General features: G+C 40.9%; 1 protein-coding gene across 2 annotated transcripts in view; it reads right to left on the reverse strand.

The window, feature by feature from the left end:
* Positions 1-4434: 4434 nt before the first annotated feature.
* The window catches only part of NSF (N-ethylmaleimide sensitive factor, vesicle fusing ATPase), a 143692-nt gene continuing 131949 nt past the window's right edge, over positions 4435-16177 (reverse strand). Inside the window, exons 18-21 of one of the 2 annotated variants that reach the window (XM_036103124.2) lie at positions 11083-11217; positions 9881-9994; positions 6567-6622; positions 4435-6117 (exon numbers count right to left, since the gene is read on the reverse strand). In XM_036103124.2, coding sequence (XP_035959017.1) covers positions 6075-6117; positions 6567-6622; positions 9881-9994; positions 11083-11217 — 348 coding nt within the window. In that variant the 3' untranslated portion in view covers positions 4435-6074. Of the gene's footprint in view, positions 6118-6231; positions 6407-6566; positions 6623-9880; positions 9995-11082; positions 11218-16177 lie in introns of those variants that run through there. The other variant, XM_078065856.1, reaches the window with a different exon arrangement.

Consider the following 16177-nt stretch of genomic DNA (forward strand, 5'->3'; position numbering starts at 1 on the left):
AATCAAGACAAAGGGTCAGAGAGAGAGTAGCGGTCGATTCCTGAAGTTCCAACTTGGTGACTTGTAGCTAGGGAGGATAGAAACGGTTCCTTCGTTTCCGCTCCGATAAAGACACATCTTCTGGCCTCCTTTCCCTGCTTTGGCCTATGCGGGTAAAAGAGAAACACACACCTGCTGGCCTCACCTGTGTGCAGAGAGCACGCCAGTCCACGCAGTTCCCAAGGATCAGGAAGAGGTGTTCGAAGGGGGGCAAGCAGCCTCTCCCAGCTGAGCTCCCCTTGCTCCATGCGGGTCCTCTCGAGGGTCCTGAACGGAGGCCAGCGGATCGGATGGCACGAGCCAAGGCCACAGCTCTGTCCTAGGGAGAATCAGCAAGAAGAGAGGCAGCTGGGGTAGAGATGAGAACAAGGTTGTTTCTTCCTTTACTCCCTTCTCTCTTTGGTCTGCCTCACACTGACCTCAGCTACCGGGGCAAGTGATCTTCCTGCTTCCTCAGGCAGGCTTGCCAAGACCATCTAGAAGCCATGCCCGCACTCTTGATTCTGCTGGCAACGAGCCCGGCTAAAGATACACATCCCACCCCCCTCTCCAGAGAGTCCGAAATGCCCCTCCCCATCTCACCTTAGACTGAAAAGTTTTCAATCATGTCAACCGGATAATGCTTGCTTTATGTGAGAATTATTTCAGCAGAATGGATACAAATTTTCAGAACAGTCTTTTCATATCTATGTATTCTATATTAAAAGTGATAAAGTCATGTTTCTGGGGCGTATTCAAGTAGCCGACAAGTAATTATTTAATAATAGTACACTGAGCGCATTGTAATTATTCTCGCCGTAGTCAGGTAATAGTATCCAACAGAAATTTCCTACCGATCTGCTGTATCCAAAGTTTTGTAAAAAGTTGTAGAAGTTGTTGATCTTTTTGATTTTATATTCAAAAAGTCTCTTTTTATAAATATTATTTATTATACAATGTATATACCTTTGAGTTAACTAAGATTATATATTATATAAATATATATATATTTGGAGAAAATATATTTCATCATGCAGTTTTTTTCTGTTAAGTCATTAAAGAGAAGGTAAACAAACTTAAAATGGATACATTGTACCATGTGTGGAGTTTCCAGATTAATGCTCAGGAGGTCAAGAATATCCAATTTCTGAAGGTGGTGGCCTGAACTTGCACCCTTAATTGAGTGGCCCAAAGTAAAGCCATTCCCTCTGTTCTCTAAGCAGGATCATCTCAGACATCAGGGACATCGGGTCTCATCTACTGTAGGACTTTCTTACAGGCTTACCTTGTTCTAAGTCCACATCTGACCAGTAATTCCTAGGTTTGGAAGTAAGCGGTTTGGGCTGTAATTCCTTTCCTAGACTCTAGCACTTCACTGCACAAATGAATATCACAGACACTCAAAAGATGTGGCTCAAGGCCAGCAGCCCACGGGGTTGGTTAATCCTTTCCTCACCCATGTTTGCAACTCCATTTATTGGGAAAATAGGATTTGCTCTATTGAAAATGAAACCTGACTGGAAATGGCTTCCCCTCCTGCTAGCACAGCTATAGAAGGGGTAGGTTGGTCGGGAAGAAGAAATGGTTTGGCCTGGCCTCTGGGTGGCCTGGAACAGGTATCATCCGAAGTTGGGGGTTGGGCAGAGAGGACCCAGCAGTGGGCACGCTCTGGGAAGGGCATTTTCTCCTTGGACTGCTGCTTCAAAAGGACTCACCTGAAGCTCAAAAGCGATGCGCTCGACGATGAGGGACAATAATTTGGTTTTATGACATTAGACAATCCTTTGGTCTTCAGACCTGCCCATAAAATGTCACCTTCAGTTTGTGTAGCACAGCTAAAATGCTTTCTTTTTCTTTCTCTTTCTCCTGATTTACCTTTATTAGAAGCAAATCTTATTCATCTCCCTGCAGAGACGAAAACAACATAAAAATAAAGTGGTCTGCCTTGTGCACCGGCGATGGGCTGCCCTTGCGCTCTATTCAGACCTCTAACCTGAGATTAGGAATGGCCACTAGAAGTTCATGAACTTTATTGTGCCCGTGATGTGTCATTACTTAGTCCCTGAAAAGCGTAAGCCACAAAAATGGTTGTACTGGCCGCGCAAGGAATTGGACGTAGAGCGCAGAAAGAAATCTCTGTTTCTCACAGCCCTGCTCATCTTGTACTTCACTCTGACATAAAACTAATACTCATCTCCCCCAGCATCCTGGGTACCTTTTTTTTTTTTAACCTATAAGATTGCCAAACATTTAAATGGTCCCTATTCATACTTACCAAGGCCATTTGTAATCCTTTCTATGATTAATCATATTCTATGATTAAAGAGAACACAGTTTATTGCAGTGCCTGAACATTCAATTTCTCCGTAAGTATAAATACTAATAAACATCTAAAAACAAGAGGAAGTTTAAAAAAAAAAAAGATCCAAAAGAAAGAAAAGAGACAATATAGTGGGAAGATCTCTTTCAAAGTGGTCGTTTATGAAAAAAGCAGGGGAGAAAGGCTGGGGGTGGGGGGGACAAATAAAGGCAAAGGAAAGGCAGAGAAAAGCAGGGGGAGGGATGATGGGGAGGTGATCCTAGGTGGATCCAGTGATGGGATCCAGTGATCCAGTGGTACATCCATGCCAGCCCTGGGTATATGGACGGACATGTAAGCTGTGGCTGATCGACACACACAAGGGAAGTTAATGCGGCAAAATGATGGTGGCTATGCTGTCATTTCTCTTAGCTTGACAGAGAACTCTTGAGGAGGCAAAGAATTACCTTACCAATAATCTGATACTCCCAAGGGAGTGTGACAAAGTCAGTTGCGTGGAGAGACCGTATGCGGGGGAAAGTTCAAACTCAAGTCCTCCTTGCAAATGCTGTCTACACGGCTTGAGATTCTTGCCCATCACAGATACTCGGTAGAGCATTGTCATGCCTGGGTGTCCGCACAGCCCACGCCCTCTGTGGGCTCTGCTCCAGGGCCCGGTCTCAGCTCTGCTTGCCAGTGGAGGAGAAACTTTAGATCATTTTGCAATAACTTCTGAAATTTACATGCTTTTTTGAACTTTCATCCACACCTTCCCCGGTGTCTTCTTTGAAGAGGCTTATGAATCAAGTGGCCAGGCAAGGAACAGGAAATCTTGCTTTTGCCTTCTGTGCTTGGGCAGGGTTGGTTGTTTATTGCTGACTCAGTGCTTCAACAAGTCTGTTTACCAGGATTTGATTATTACACACTTGAATCTACTCTATGACTTGCTGCTGAAACTTAAAGCAGAGGCGGTTCACTGTAATTTTTAGGACATGAAAAGACAGCCTTAAAGCAAACCATGTTTCAGATTTTAGCCACCATTATAGTTTTTCTGTTATATATAAATATATATATATAAATATATATAAGATTTTATTTGAGGGAGAGAGAGAATGAGCAGGGGGAGGGGCAGAGGGAGGGGGAGAAGCAGGCTCCCCACTGAGTAGGGAGCCCGAAGCGGGGCTCAATCCCAGGACCCTGAGATCATGACCTGAGCTGAAGGCAGATGCTCAACCGACAGAGCCACCCAGGCGTCCCCTCTGTTACATAGTTTTGAAGGTATTTCAGTGAAGATGTACAAATACATGTAGGATGAGATAACCTCCTTTTCTGAGGTTTTAATTCTATCTGCTGACAAAAACTAGCCTGTTCACGGTGCATCCGTATATGAAGAAATCTAAAGTAGCAACTGGCTGGCCTCCTTTGCTTTGTCACTAGGCTTATGACGTCGTCATACACTCGCTCACTCTCTGCCCAGGGCAGCTTTGAAGAGCACTGGGATAGCTTCAAGACCCTACCTTCCCAAGGTTGTGCAGGGACCCGGGTGGCCTCGGGGTCCTCCTAGGAGGTGTGGACAACTCCCAGGGAGCTGACCTCTTTGCACTGAGCCTTGCTGATTCTCTGAGCTGCCTTTCCTCCTAACCTCACCCCACTCTAAGCATCGGGCTTTTAGGCTAAGAGATCCAACAGCTCAGAAAAATGCAAAAAAGGATTCCAAAATGAAACATGTGAAGAAATCCCACTGAGAGTGTCTGAATCCCTTGGTTTGTACATTTCAAAGGAGTAATTCTAATTGAGAAACAGTTTTCCTTTCTGGATTATTACTAACCCATTTATGGCTTTGGTCTGCTTCAGTTTTTTAATAAGGTGGAAATAAGTAAAATAAGTATGAAGGTTCTTGTTATGCATTAACTCTTGAAAATATGCTATTGATGTATTTCTCTTTTCAAGTGACTATACTTCCTAAATAATGAAAACCAGAGACTTTTAAATAAAAATCCTCCATCTCCTTAGGCTAGTTATAACAAAACAAGGAGGGGCTTTTCTGAGCCCCCTCCTCTTAACACATTCCTATCAGTTATGTGTGTCGTTTTGTACAAAACATGGTCCACAGAATGTTTTCGAGTATAGATACTCTTTATTGCATTCCTTCATTTGCAAGAAACAATATATATTTTTCAATACAGTTTTGGACAAAACACAAAAGACATGAACCTCATTTAACGAGAGCCATAAGTTAATACAGTGTGTGTTGCTTTCCTGGGAGGAGAAAAGAGGCAAGTTGCACAAGAGATAGGGGACCCGGGGTACTGGCCATCAGGGATCACAGAATTACACAGTACAAAATCCACTTTAAAAAGCCACAAAATAAGCTAGGGATGAAAACCCAAAATGAAGTAGATATGACACAGAAGTCAACCAAAAATATACAGATGGCAGGATCTGGAGATAATTCGCCTTCTACCACGGGGACAAATGACAGCTACACCCAAGTGCCACTGTGGCCACAAGCCTCATGGGCGGCGTGAAGCACCTTCAGGTGGCTGCTGACCGCTCATCCCTGCATTTGAAGCTGCGGGGTGGTGGTGGGGGAGGGGGGGGAGGTAGGGGGGGTGGAGATAGTTGACTTGCTCCGTAAGTCTCATCACAGATATGATGACCTGATTCATTCCTTCTGACTCAGTTATAAGACTAACCACCGGTTCTCCTTCCCTTTGGAAAGAGCATGTGGAGGGGAAAGGAAGTGTGTTAAACATACTGGAATGGATGTTAAAAGACTCGGGATGAGGGCTAGAAAACGGTTTCTTCTGGAGAATAGTGTTTTATTTAATGCTAGATAGCACAGAGGGTTTAAAATAAAGGAAGAATAAATTCTAAGTCATTAAGATGAGGAAAACGACAAATGGTGATACTAATAAGAAGCCTTTAATATAAAGAACTGTCCCATTTAGAGTTGGACATTAATTAGTGCAGAGAGATTTATAAATGACTTCATTTTAATGACTCCTTTCTGTTTAGGGGTGTAGGCTTTTTCCATACAGGTCTTTCCTAAGTCGTTAACAACAGCTACCACGTGGTAATGGCCAGCACGTCTCTTGCCACGGAGCAAATGGGTAACACTGAGGGGACGCCACGGCCAACACAGTAATACTCGGACTTTCTATTAAGAAAGATGTCCTGACTGCAACTTGGAAACATCTCTGAAAATGAGAACAGCATCTTAGAAATTCAAAGTCCTGTTTCTTCAGGCAAAGATAACCACCAGTTTTCTGGGAGAACCTTTAACCAAATACCCAAGTACCTTTAGTGTTAGCGGAGGGGAGCTGTAAGATATAATCCCTCTGAACCCATACCTCTAAGTCACTGCTCCTGGTTTACATCTAGAAAGTCTTCCTTCTAACAGGCCAAGTGTTGTCTTGCAACATCATTACATTTACTGAGAGTTTTTGGGTGGTGATGGTGGTAGGGAGCTTAAAATGTGTAGTGTTCACAAGGGCAGTGTATGTCCCACACTTCAAGACTGAGGAAGAAGAAATCATCCTAGCTTGCACAGAGAGGTAAGCATAGCATTCTAGAGCAAATTTGTACCTTCCACAAAACAGAATATCTGAGTAAGCACAAGGAAGGGAGTTTTATTGCACTAATCATGCAGAGTGAGCACACATTGAAGGTAGGGATCATTTCACTTTGTCTAGGATCTTGAGTAAGTTGAGTGAAGATCCCAGGCCGTCTTCACCTTGGTCACTTCCCTTGGTCACTATGTGTGTGCAAAGAGTCCATTTTCAAAGTCCAGGGGGCTACTGAAAAAGAAACACCCAAAACAAAAAAAAGCAGATGAGGGTCTGCAAAAAACCATTTACCACAAAATCACTAAAAGCTTGATGGTTTTTCTACATTTTTTGCTATGCATCTGCTATTAGATAAGCATTTCAAAAAAGAAAATGGTCATAGCCCCATGCATTTAAAAGCAGCTTCCAATAAATATGTACCATCGAGTTTTTTCCTGCATTGCGACAAGGAAGTTTTGCGAAGCAGGACAAGGAGAGCAAACCAACAGTACAACCAATTTCCTTGCTTGGTCTCTCAGACCTACAACACAGTGAAGAATGCTAATAAATGGAAACAAAGTTGTCCAAGAGAAGTTGAAAATTCAAATGTATATGCACTGTACAGCAACACTTAGAACAGGTACTGGGATTTAACAGTGTGGTAAGTCTGGCTGGTGGTCTTAAGTGTTGTGTGTACTTACGCTCCTTCTTCTCCTAAGAGGGCCAAGAATTTTCTCACACGGTATTCAGGATCCATCTAAATACATCAGAAGAAATAAAGAACACAGGTTAATGGTACCTTCTAATAACTATGCACTTAATGCCAAGGAAATGCTCGGTTTCATACTTCCACCAGTGCTCTGCTGAGTCACAAAAATATGTTACCGGCTCCCTGACCAGTATTCTGATACACAGCGAAGCAGATTACATCATTCAAGAGGAGTGAACAGGACTTCCTAGCACAGAGAATCACTGTGCACGAGGTTCCAAGTGACCCAGCTGGTCATTCCCAGGCACCTCAGCCGAGTGCCCCCTCAGCTAGCGCTGTGTGAGGAGGCAGCACGTCTGAGAGGACACGTGTGAGACCAGACGATGGCTATTCATGGGGGTTCGAAGGGCATCCAAGTCATAGGAGTCATCCAACATATAAAAGTGAGACCAAACTTAAACCAGTTGAGGTTGATTAAATGACTAAAAAGTAGCTTATTAACTCTTCATGATCAACATATTCATTCGCTTTTCTTAGCCTTGGTCTTCCATGCAGTTTCTTCTTTGCAATTAATGAAAAAAATGGTGATGAAAGTAAAAAAATGAAGAGTGGGGCTGACTCCCCTAACATGGCCCCTGGATAATCTGGATCTCCTGTGACAGAAAAGCATCAGGATAGGGGAGCCTGACTGGCTCAGTGGAGCATGTGATTCTTGATCTTGGGGTTGTGGGTTTGAGCCCCATGCTGGGTGTAGAGATTACTTAAAAATAAAATCTTCAAAAAAAAAAAAAAGCATTCCTAAGTCTAGGAGAAGATAGGGGAATTTTGGTTCAGAGGCCAAGTTTAGGATATTACTAATTTTCTCTATTTATTTTCCTTTATATTCATGTTTATACTAATTTATTTAATTATATTTTGTTCTCATTGGTCCACCAGAGATGTTAAGTTATCTAAAAAATGATCATTAAAAACATCTTTAATTCCTTAAGATGAATTTTTATTGTAAGAAACATACCTAACTTTTAAAAAATGTTCCAGGGCAGGAGTCTGTTTCCCAAGAGGGAACTCCCTGCCCTCCAGGGAGAGCTTTCAAATGTCAGTGCAGCTGTGGGTAAATGTGCACTTGGATTCCCCCTACCACCACATTTTTTTTTAATTTTTTTTTTAAGATTTCTTCTCTTCTATCCCAAAAAAAACATTGAACAGAAGTTTCAAATGTATCAAAGTTAAGAGGTCAGACTACAAAGGACTAAGAAAAAGTGTGAATAGCTAACAAAAGAAACATTTTCCCTCTTTGGGAATAGAATTACATATGAATCAATTGTCAAGTTCTTTTAAAAAAATGGAACTGGCTGGAGCTCAGCTGTAGTCAGTACTTGCAGGTCTTTGCCCATTAAATATATTTAATATGTGTGAGCAACGACTTACTGACTTGCCTGTAGCTATGGAATTAAAAGTCAAGAGAAAGGGAGGAAAAAAGTAATCTAGATAAATGACTTTATTCCCTCAGGTGACATCCAGTCAGAGCAGATCCTCAGCACTGTGCAAGTTTTAACAGAATCGTGTATAGTGAACAGAGAGGTAACATGACTTATATTCTGCTCAACTACATGCCTCTCCACTTAGGCTCAGTCTCTCTCAGGCAGATCTAAAGAGAATTCACTCAGCTGCACGAAATCCATTTGACAAGAAGGGGTTCAAACTCAGAGGCCTATGAAGTGTCAGTCGCTGAAGATTAGGCCTGAGTGCCCCGCTCTCACTTTCTGCCCCACATACATGAGAGGCATTAAGTTGATCACTGACCTGCAGGCATCAAAGGAAGAAGGGGTAGGGACTGGAGTGAAAAGCCCACATAGTTTCTTCTATGCAATTATTGAAAAAAAAATTATGCTGAAACCAAAAAAATGAAGAGTAGAGCTGACTATCTTGACAGATTTATCTTTTCCCAAGGAAAGAGCTAATACATCTGTATACGCCCCTTTACCGAGGATAATCCCAAGCAAAGTGATCAGTCTGTAACTTCAATTTACATTCATCGTGGAAAATAAATTTCAGTCCGGCTGAATGTTCAATACATTCAACTTTAGGTTTCTGAAAGCCACAATTTTGTTTTAAAATAAATGTTCCAGCAAATCGAAAAGCATTCACTTCGTGTTCTCCATTTGTTATTGGTCCAAGAGCCTATTTCAGGTGTAACCGTGAAACTTCACTTCTACCACCCACTGCTCACGGGGCGGGGATGGCAGGACTGAGCAGTGACACATAATGCCAACAGCCTGGCCAGTCTGTCCACCAATGACCTGGGATGGACCCACATGACTACAGTTCACTGAGCGCCCTACTGTGTGTCCGGCTCTGTTCCAGGGACTGTGGATTCCAATAGTGAGTGACAGCCAAGGTCCCTGAACTCACAGAACTTGGCAGGAATACATTTATTATCTAACCAGTGTGTCAGATAAGGATAGGAAGACATAGGATGGACATGTGGAGGGGTAGAGTTCCCAAAGGAGGAAAGGTAAGTTGCCAGTAGACATGAGAAAGTCCCAAAGAAATTTCATCTGTCTTTGCCCAGGCACTAGCCTAGGGCTCGGTTTTCTATGTGATCCTGGATGCTTTAACCCTACAGTAGTTTGCATGAAATTTCTAGGAGCCCAGCCAGGGGAAAATATAGAGAGCCTAAGTCTACTCTGTACAATTCAATTAACTTGTCCCTTAAAACAGTCTCCCAGGCCCCTTTTGGTGTAATGCACAGTAGCTTCCGGACCTCTGATAAACAACGCCATCTTCCTTCCATCAATAATTGGCTATGTGATCCTGGATAACCCACTGACCACCTGTGGGACACTCAGTATCCTCATCTCTAAAATTGGGGCAGGGGGTGACGACAGGAGAGCAATTGCCTCTTTGAAGTCCTTTCTAGTTCTAAGATCTAATCACTCCCTAAATTAAAATTGAAAGTAACTTTATAATCTTTTTTTCTATTTCTGAATTTTAAGAAGTGAGAAAGAAAAGTACTCATAAGTTATTGTTCGGTCTCAGAAGCAGGCTACTAATAGCAACTTGAGTTCAGAAATAAGAGAATTATAACAAACTAATTAAAACCTTAGCAAAGGAGGGGCACCTGGCTGGCTCAGTCAGTGGAGCAGGCGACTCTTGATCTCGGGGTTGTGGGTTCGAGCCCCATGATGGGTGTAGAGATTACTTAAAGTCTTTAAAACAAAACAAAACCTTAGCAAAGGAAATATAAAACCTTGGTATGTCATGAAGCTCCTGTGTCTGAATCCTATGGAGAATGCAATATCTTACCTGGAGCGACATCTCGATCAACATTAGTAACTTCTTGATGCCTATCCAGACCTTCTTCCCTTTGACTTGCTGTGAAATTGTGGTACGTTCCTTATCTTTGAAGTTGCCCAAAAGCTACAAAAACAATAAAAATGACAAAAGCACTTTTATAGTAAGTGCATCAACAACATTAGTTAATGGTCACATTTATCCTTAAAAGAACAGTAGTAAGAACTATCTGACTGGTTCAAGTTGACAGGATTTTCTCCTATTTTAAAATCCAACCTGACCTTCTTAAACCCACTAGGTACAATTAATGAAAGTGAAAACTGGTATCCTAAATCCTATTTTCCTAGAGATCTCCATTATAATTTAGAGATATGTTTGCTGGGGGTTGGGGGAAAAAGAAAGCTTCAACCCACAATAAATATCAGTTAAAAATTTTAGCATGTGTCAAAGCAGAGACTAAATTTAATTCTTACCCAACCTCGGCACAAGAGCTGCTCACATAATTAATCTGGAGACATTTATCATATAGATAATTTCTATTTTGTTGGGAGTATGCCCCAACTGCATGGGTCTTGAGGATTTTAAGAAGCTTTTACCACTGTCAAACAAATCATTACATAACATTTTTTTCAGATCTCACCAAGATCTGAAGATTCGTGTACATTGATATTAATCAAAAGTTTAATGAAGGTTATAGTTTTTAAAAATTTAACTTTGTCATCCTCAAAAAATTTAAGAAAACATTTCCATATTATGAAATTGTTAATAAAGCAGTTTCTTTTACTTCCATAGCATTTTCGCAGTCTCTAAGGTTTTAATCACCGTTCCAATTTATTAAATGCAAGTAAATGAGCGGAAAGCTATTACGAGTGACCGAATTTTCTACATATTGATTACTCTACCACTCTACCCTCTCCTTCCCCCATTCCAAGTTTCTGGCCCATGTAATTTGTATGTATCACTCCTGGTGGGCACAGAGTAATTCATTCCTGGCAGGCTGCCTATACCAAGGAATGGGAAATTCATTCACTTTCACTGACATTCATCTCTTCCTCGAATCCCTGAAACGACTGAAGGTATATCCCAGGTGCCCTATTCCAGGTTAGCACAGAGACTAGGCACCAGGTGCAATGCCCGCTGCGCCCCCTTTAGCATTATTCCCAGCCCCGACTCCTTTCTAATAGACACTTCGCAATCCATTGACTCATTTTCACCTCCAGAGCCTCCAACAGCTGCTCTCCGGTAGCAATGTTGGGCACGTGGACGGTGGTGCTGAAAGCGTTCAGCATCTCCATCTCCTGAAGGACATCTTTGCGGCTAGTGGTCCCAATGATAAGAAGCTTGCGGCCCTGATCACAGGGAGAAAATGTGTTAAGATGCAGGATAAGACTGGTTAGGAACCTAGAGTAAGCTTGAACAATGTCCATTTATTTAACTGCAGAAATGTAAGTGGTTAAGCAAAAGAAAAGAAATTCAGAATTTTCTTCATGAAAATCTAAAGAAAAGTATCAAGGACAGGATTCAGAAAGGCAACAGCTCCTTCTTGTCATTCGCGTCAATAAAATAATGGATGAGTAAGTCAGGGAGACATACAACCCAAATAAAAAGATACTGAAGTATATGCTCTAATTCATTTCTCATGGCCAACATGGTGTACGTATGGTGGGGATTGGAAAAAAGGAAATGAATGAACGGGAGGTCTGTATCACCCACTTAGCAAAGATTTATAATGCTTTTAACAAGGAGTAGGGTAGGGGCGCCCGGGGAGCGTAGTCTGTTAAGTGTCGGACTCTTGGTTTCAGCTCAGGTCATGATCTTAGGGTCCTGGCGCCGAGCCTCGCATCGAGCCCTGCATTAGGCTGCTCAATCAGCAGGGAGTCTGCTTGAGATTCTCTCTCCCTCTGCTCCTCGGCTCGCACTCTCTCTCAAATAAATAAATCTTTTTTTTTTTTTTTTAGAGTAGGGTAACAATAATTGTTTACATTTCTGCAACACTTACCTGTAAAAGACATGGTGCCAAGTGCTTTACATAACTGTGTCATTTAATATTTTAAAATTTCAGTTTTATTTTTAACCCAAAAACATACAAAAAACGTTTAAAAACTATAGCAGGCCTACGCCACCATTCCTGATTCCCTCTCTCCAAAGGCAATCATTTTAAACTCTTAGCTTTCTTCTTGTATTTACCTCTTCTTTAAATAACAAGGTTACACCACTATTTTTAGGTTTTCGTTTTCAGCTTTAAATATTATTTACTGACCACCTATTACTGAAGATGGGGATTTAATATTGATTTGTCACACACCCCTGCCATGTGCCCCTTTTCTTGTCCTTCCAATGTGGTTATTTCATAGTCTTTGAATAAAGCTATATTCAGTATTTATCATGATTATATAAGTATGATTGACAGCTAAGCCATGTAGTATACTATTACATTTCCTTTCCTAGGAAACATTTTATATTTATTAGAGTTAATAACTGTCATTTTTACCCTCTGCTTGTTACCAGGTACCTATTACAAGTTCATCCCCAAACACAACCATGAATATCCTTTCAATACATTCAAACATGTCAGGGAATTTTAAAGTTTGTTTGTTTGTTTGTTTGTTTGTTTAAGACATCCCCCTCCTGGAGTCCTCTATTCTCAGAGAGTCTGAATGGAATGCTGCTGCACAGCTGCAGTTCTAGAACTTTCTTCTCTCCTGTTAGATCCCCTACATCCTGGTCTTCACTTATTCCCTCTTTTCCATGGTGCATCTACTTCAATAACTTCCTGAGAGAGGGTGCACAGGAGGTAAAAATATAAAGACTTTGAATGTCTGGAAATGCTTTTATTCTACCATTAATATTGTCCACTCTATACCTGAGAGTTCAGCTAGGCACAGAGAACAAGGCTAAAAATAATTTTCCCCTCCAGAATTTTGAAGGCATTACTCTATTGTCTTTTAATTTTCAGTGCTGCTGGCTAGAAGACTGATATTATTCTGATTTTGACTCTTTGCTTCTACTTTTTTTTTTTTTAATTTTAAAGGACCTTTTCCTTACCTTTATATTCCATAATTTTAAAATCACATACTTTGAGATAAATCTTCCTTTACTCATTCTGCTGGTGCTAGATGGGTCCTTTCTAAACTGAAAAATGATTCAGTTTTAGGAAATATCTTGGATTATTTATTGGATTTTTCTTCTATTTGTCTTTTCTTTTTTTTTTACTCCTGGTTTTTACCTCTTTCTCTTTCAAATACTTTTTGGGTTAGGATCAACATTATCTTCCAGCCTTTATATTAAGTTCTTTCTATGATATATTTTCATTTCTAAGAGCTCTTTCTTGTTTCTTGAATGCTTTTTTTTATTGTATTTAATGGATATGATACCTTATTTTAGATTTGTGTGACTATTACAGATTTTATAATGTTTTCTTCTGTTCTCTGCTTTGTCCTGTCGCCCCAGAGTTCTTTTTTTCCTATTTGTTCACTGGAGCTTTCCCTCAAGTATCTGGTGATTGCTGGATGACTATTCAGATTTAAGAGTTAAACTAGTGACTGGAAGCTCTGAGTCTGAGGGCTTCACTACAGGTTGATCAGATAAGACTTGGCTGATTATTGGGGGTCCTTCAAAGGTCAGGATGTGTACATTTTTCCCAGAGAAGAATCTTCCAGTCTTCTTCCTGAAGGCTATAAAGCCTAGTTTCCAGCATACTGGGATTAGATGGGGGAAGGGATCTGGGTAGCTCACCATTCAATATGGAGACTCCCATTTACTCCTATTTGCAGAATGGCATCTCTTGAGATCAACATCTCATTTCATGTTCATATAATCCTGAGAATTAAGTACTTGTATTATCTCTACTTTACTGATGAAGCTATTGAATCTCACAGATGCAAGTAATTTGTTGAAGGTCAAATAGCTAATATATGGTGGATCCAGGAATGGAAGCCAGATCCAGAATCCAAAACTGTATACTGCTTTTCTTGATGAAGAAAAACACATTTAAAAAAATGTTTACTTGGGGGACGCCTGGATGGCTCAGTCGTTAAGCGTCTGCCTTCGGCTCAGGTCATGATCCTAGGGTCCTGGGATCAAGCCCCGTATCGGGCTCCCTGCTCCGTGGGAAGCCTGCTTCTCCTTCTCCCACTCCCCCTGCTGGTGTTCCCTCTCTCGCTGTGTCTCTTTCTGTCAAATAAATAAAATCTTAAAAAAAAAAAAATGTTTACTTGGAAAATGGAAGAGGAATGCATTTTAAACTATGTCACTAGATTTATGGTACACACTTACTCCACAGATAAGCCTTTAATACAATCATTAAACCTATTCATGGATCTTAGAAACTCAGGATGTTAAAATGAGAAAACAGGGGTTCCTGGGTGGCTCAGTCAGTTAAGTGTCTGCCTTCGGCTCAGGTCATGATCCCAGGGTCCTGGGATCGAGCCCCGTGTCGAGCTCCGTGCTCAGCCAGGGGCCTGCTTCTCCTTCTTCCTCTGCCGCTCGCCCTGCTTGTGCCCTCCTGCTGTCAAATAAATAAAATCTTAAAAGAGAGAGAGAGATAATGACAATACACTATGGACAGGTGGGAGGTATTATGCATAGGATGTCACGGTAGAGGGAGGGAACAGGTGGCAGAGAAACATCTGCTCTTTCTCTGGAACTGAGTCTTAAGGAATGAGTAGGTTGATTAGGAAGTTGAAGGGCAAGGATATTCCAAGCCAAAAGGAGCAGAAATACGTAAGTCTGAGGGCGAAATAATAAAAACAAAAATTGGGGTATTTACAAACACACAAAGACATACACATTTCTACTATCACAGAAGAGTGGTGCTTTAACATTCAACACTAAACTCCATCTGTAAACTTAGGAACACATCCCTGAAGGCTAACAGATGCTAAAGGCCACACAGGCTTATTATAATGAAAGGCAACTGTTATCTCTCCTTATGTTCTATAGCCCATAATTCAAACTCCCTCATCTTGCCTTCTCTCAAGGAGGGCCACACGTTGGCTGGCCCTAGAAGAACGGCATTGAGGAAGAAGCTTCTTACTCACTCCAGAAAGCTGGAATTGCCATTTTCCAAGTGAAACTTTCTCTTACATTAACCGTGACTATGCCCTTCGGAGTGTTGAAAGACTGGGAAATGTAGAGCAACTTATAATGGAAACACTAATTTATGTTTTGCTTTACTTCTTGTTTAACAAGACTGCAAACACTGCAGAGAGGTCATGACCCAGGCAAGTTCAGGCCTTGACATGTAAAGCCTCATCTTTAAGAAAACACCGAAAATCATTACCAAATAATTAAATTGTGCTGGGTCATTCTGTCTATTAATTAGTGGTAATGCTCATGAGGAAGCTTTATCATGAAAAAAACAACTCTGAGTGTGTTAATGTAGTAAATCATACTGGAGAACAGTGTGGATGAAAAGCTGCCAGCAGCATGTAATAGGAAAGCCGCCTTTAAAAATAAAAGTAGAGTTCAACCCAAGAGGGGAAATCCAACTCATTAATGTGTGGCTACTAGTCTTAAGTCTACAGCATGGAAACATGCCCCTTGATGGAAAGAAAAAAAGTAGACTGGTAACTTATTTGAGGGATAAAAAAAATTGTTCCCAGAATACTCTTTACCGAGATTTGCTAGTTCCTGATACAATAAAGAAACGGGCCTAAATAAAATGACTATCTGCCAATCGGATTATGATAAACATTGTTCCAAGGTTAAATAAGTATTAGTTAACTAATTCTTGGTACCATAAGAAGCAACTCAGGTGAAAACATTTCCATGAAAAAGGCAGGGCTCAGTCAGGTGTTGATCCTTCAAAAAAACACTTCTTTACATGATGAAGAATGAACAAAGTACTAAGCAGTATCTAAGCCTTTTGCCACACAAAGGACTAACCAGATAATCCACACCCTTTCATAGGTCCTGCCCATTGATTGGCCCCAATAAACTGATTTGTAACAAAAGTTCATGTGGAAGAAAGCTTTTTTTTCTTAAATAAAAATGCCACCAATATAATACTGCAGTGAAATGGAAGGGCTGATTTTAACCTGTGAACAAAAGTAAAGTCAGTTATGCAGTAAAGAAAGGCCATTCTTTCCATATCATTCAATGCTGAGCAAGTGTAATACACCCTCGGTAAGAAGAATTAACTGGGAACAATTGGGAACCCTGAAATGGATTAAGAAGTGAGTTTAAAAGTGCAACTCAAAACTGCTGTGTGTCGGGGCCTTAAACTTTATTTTCTGATTGTTAGAATCTGAGGCTTTTTCTGAGAGAGAAAAATTTCAGAATATTAAGAATTTATAAACCCAGTATGTA

This window comes from Halichoerus grypus, chromosome 2 (genome assembly GCF_964656455.1).
Source record: "Halichoerus grypus chromosome 2, mHalGry1.hap1.1, whole genome shotgun sequence".
NCBI classification, from domain to species: Eukaryota; Metazoa; Chordata; class Mammalia; order Carnivora; family Phocidae; genus Halichoerus; species Halichoerus grypus.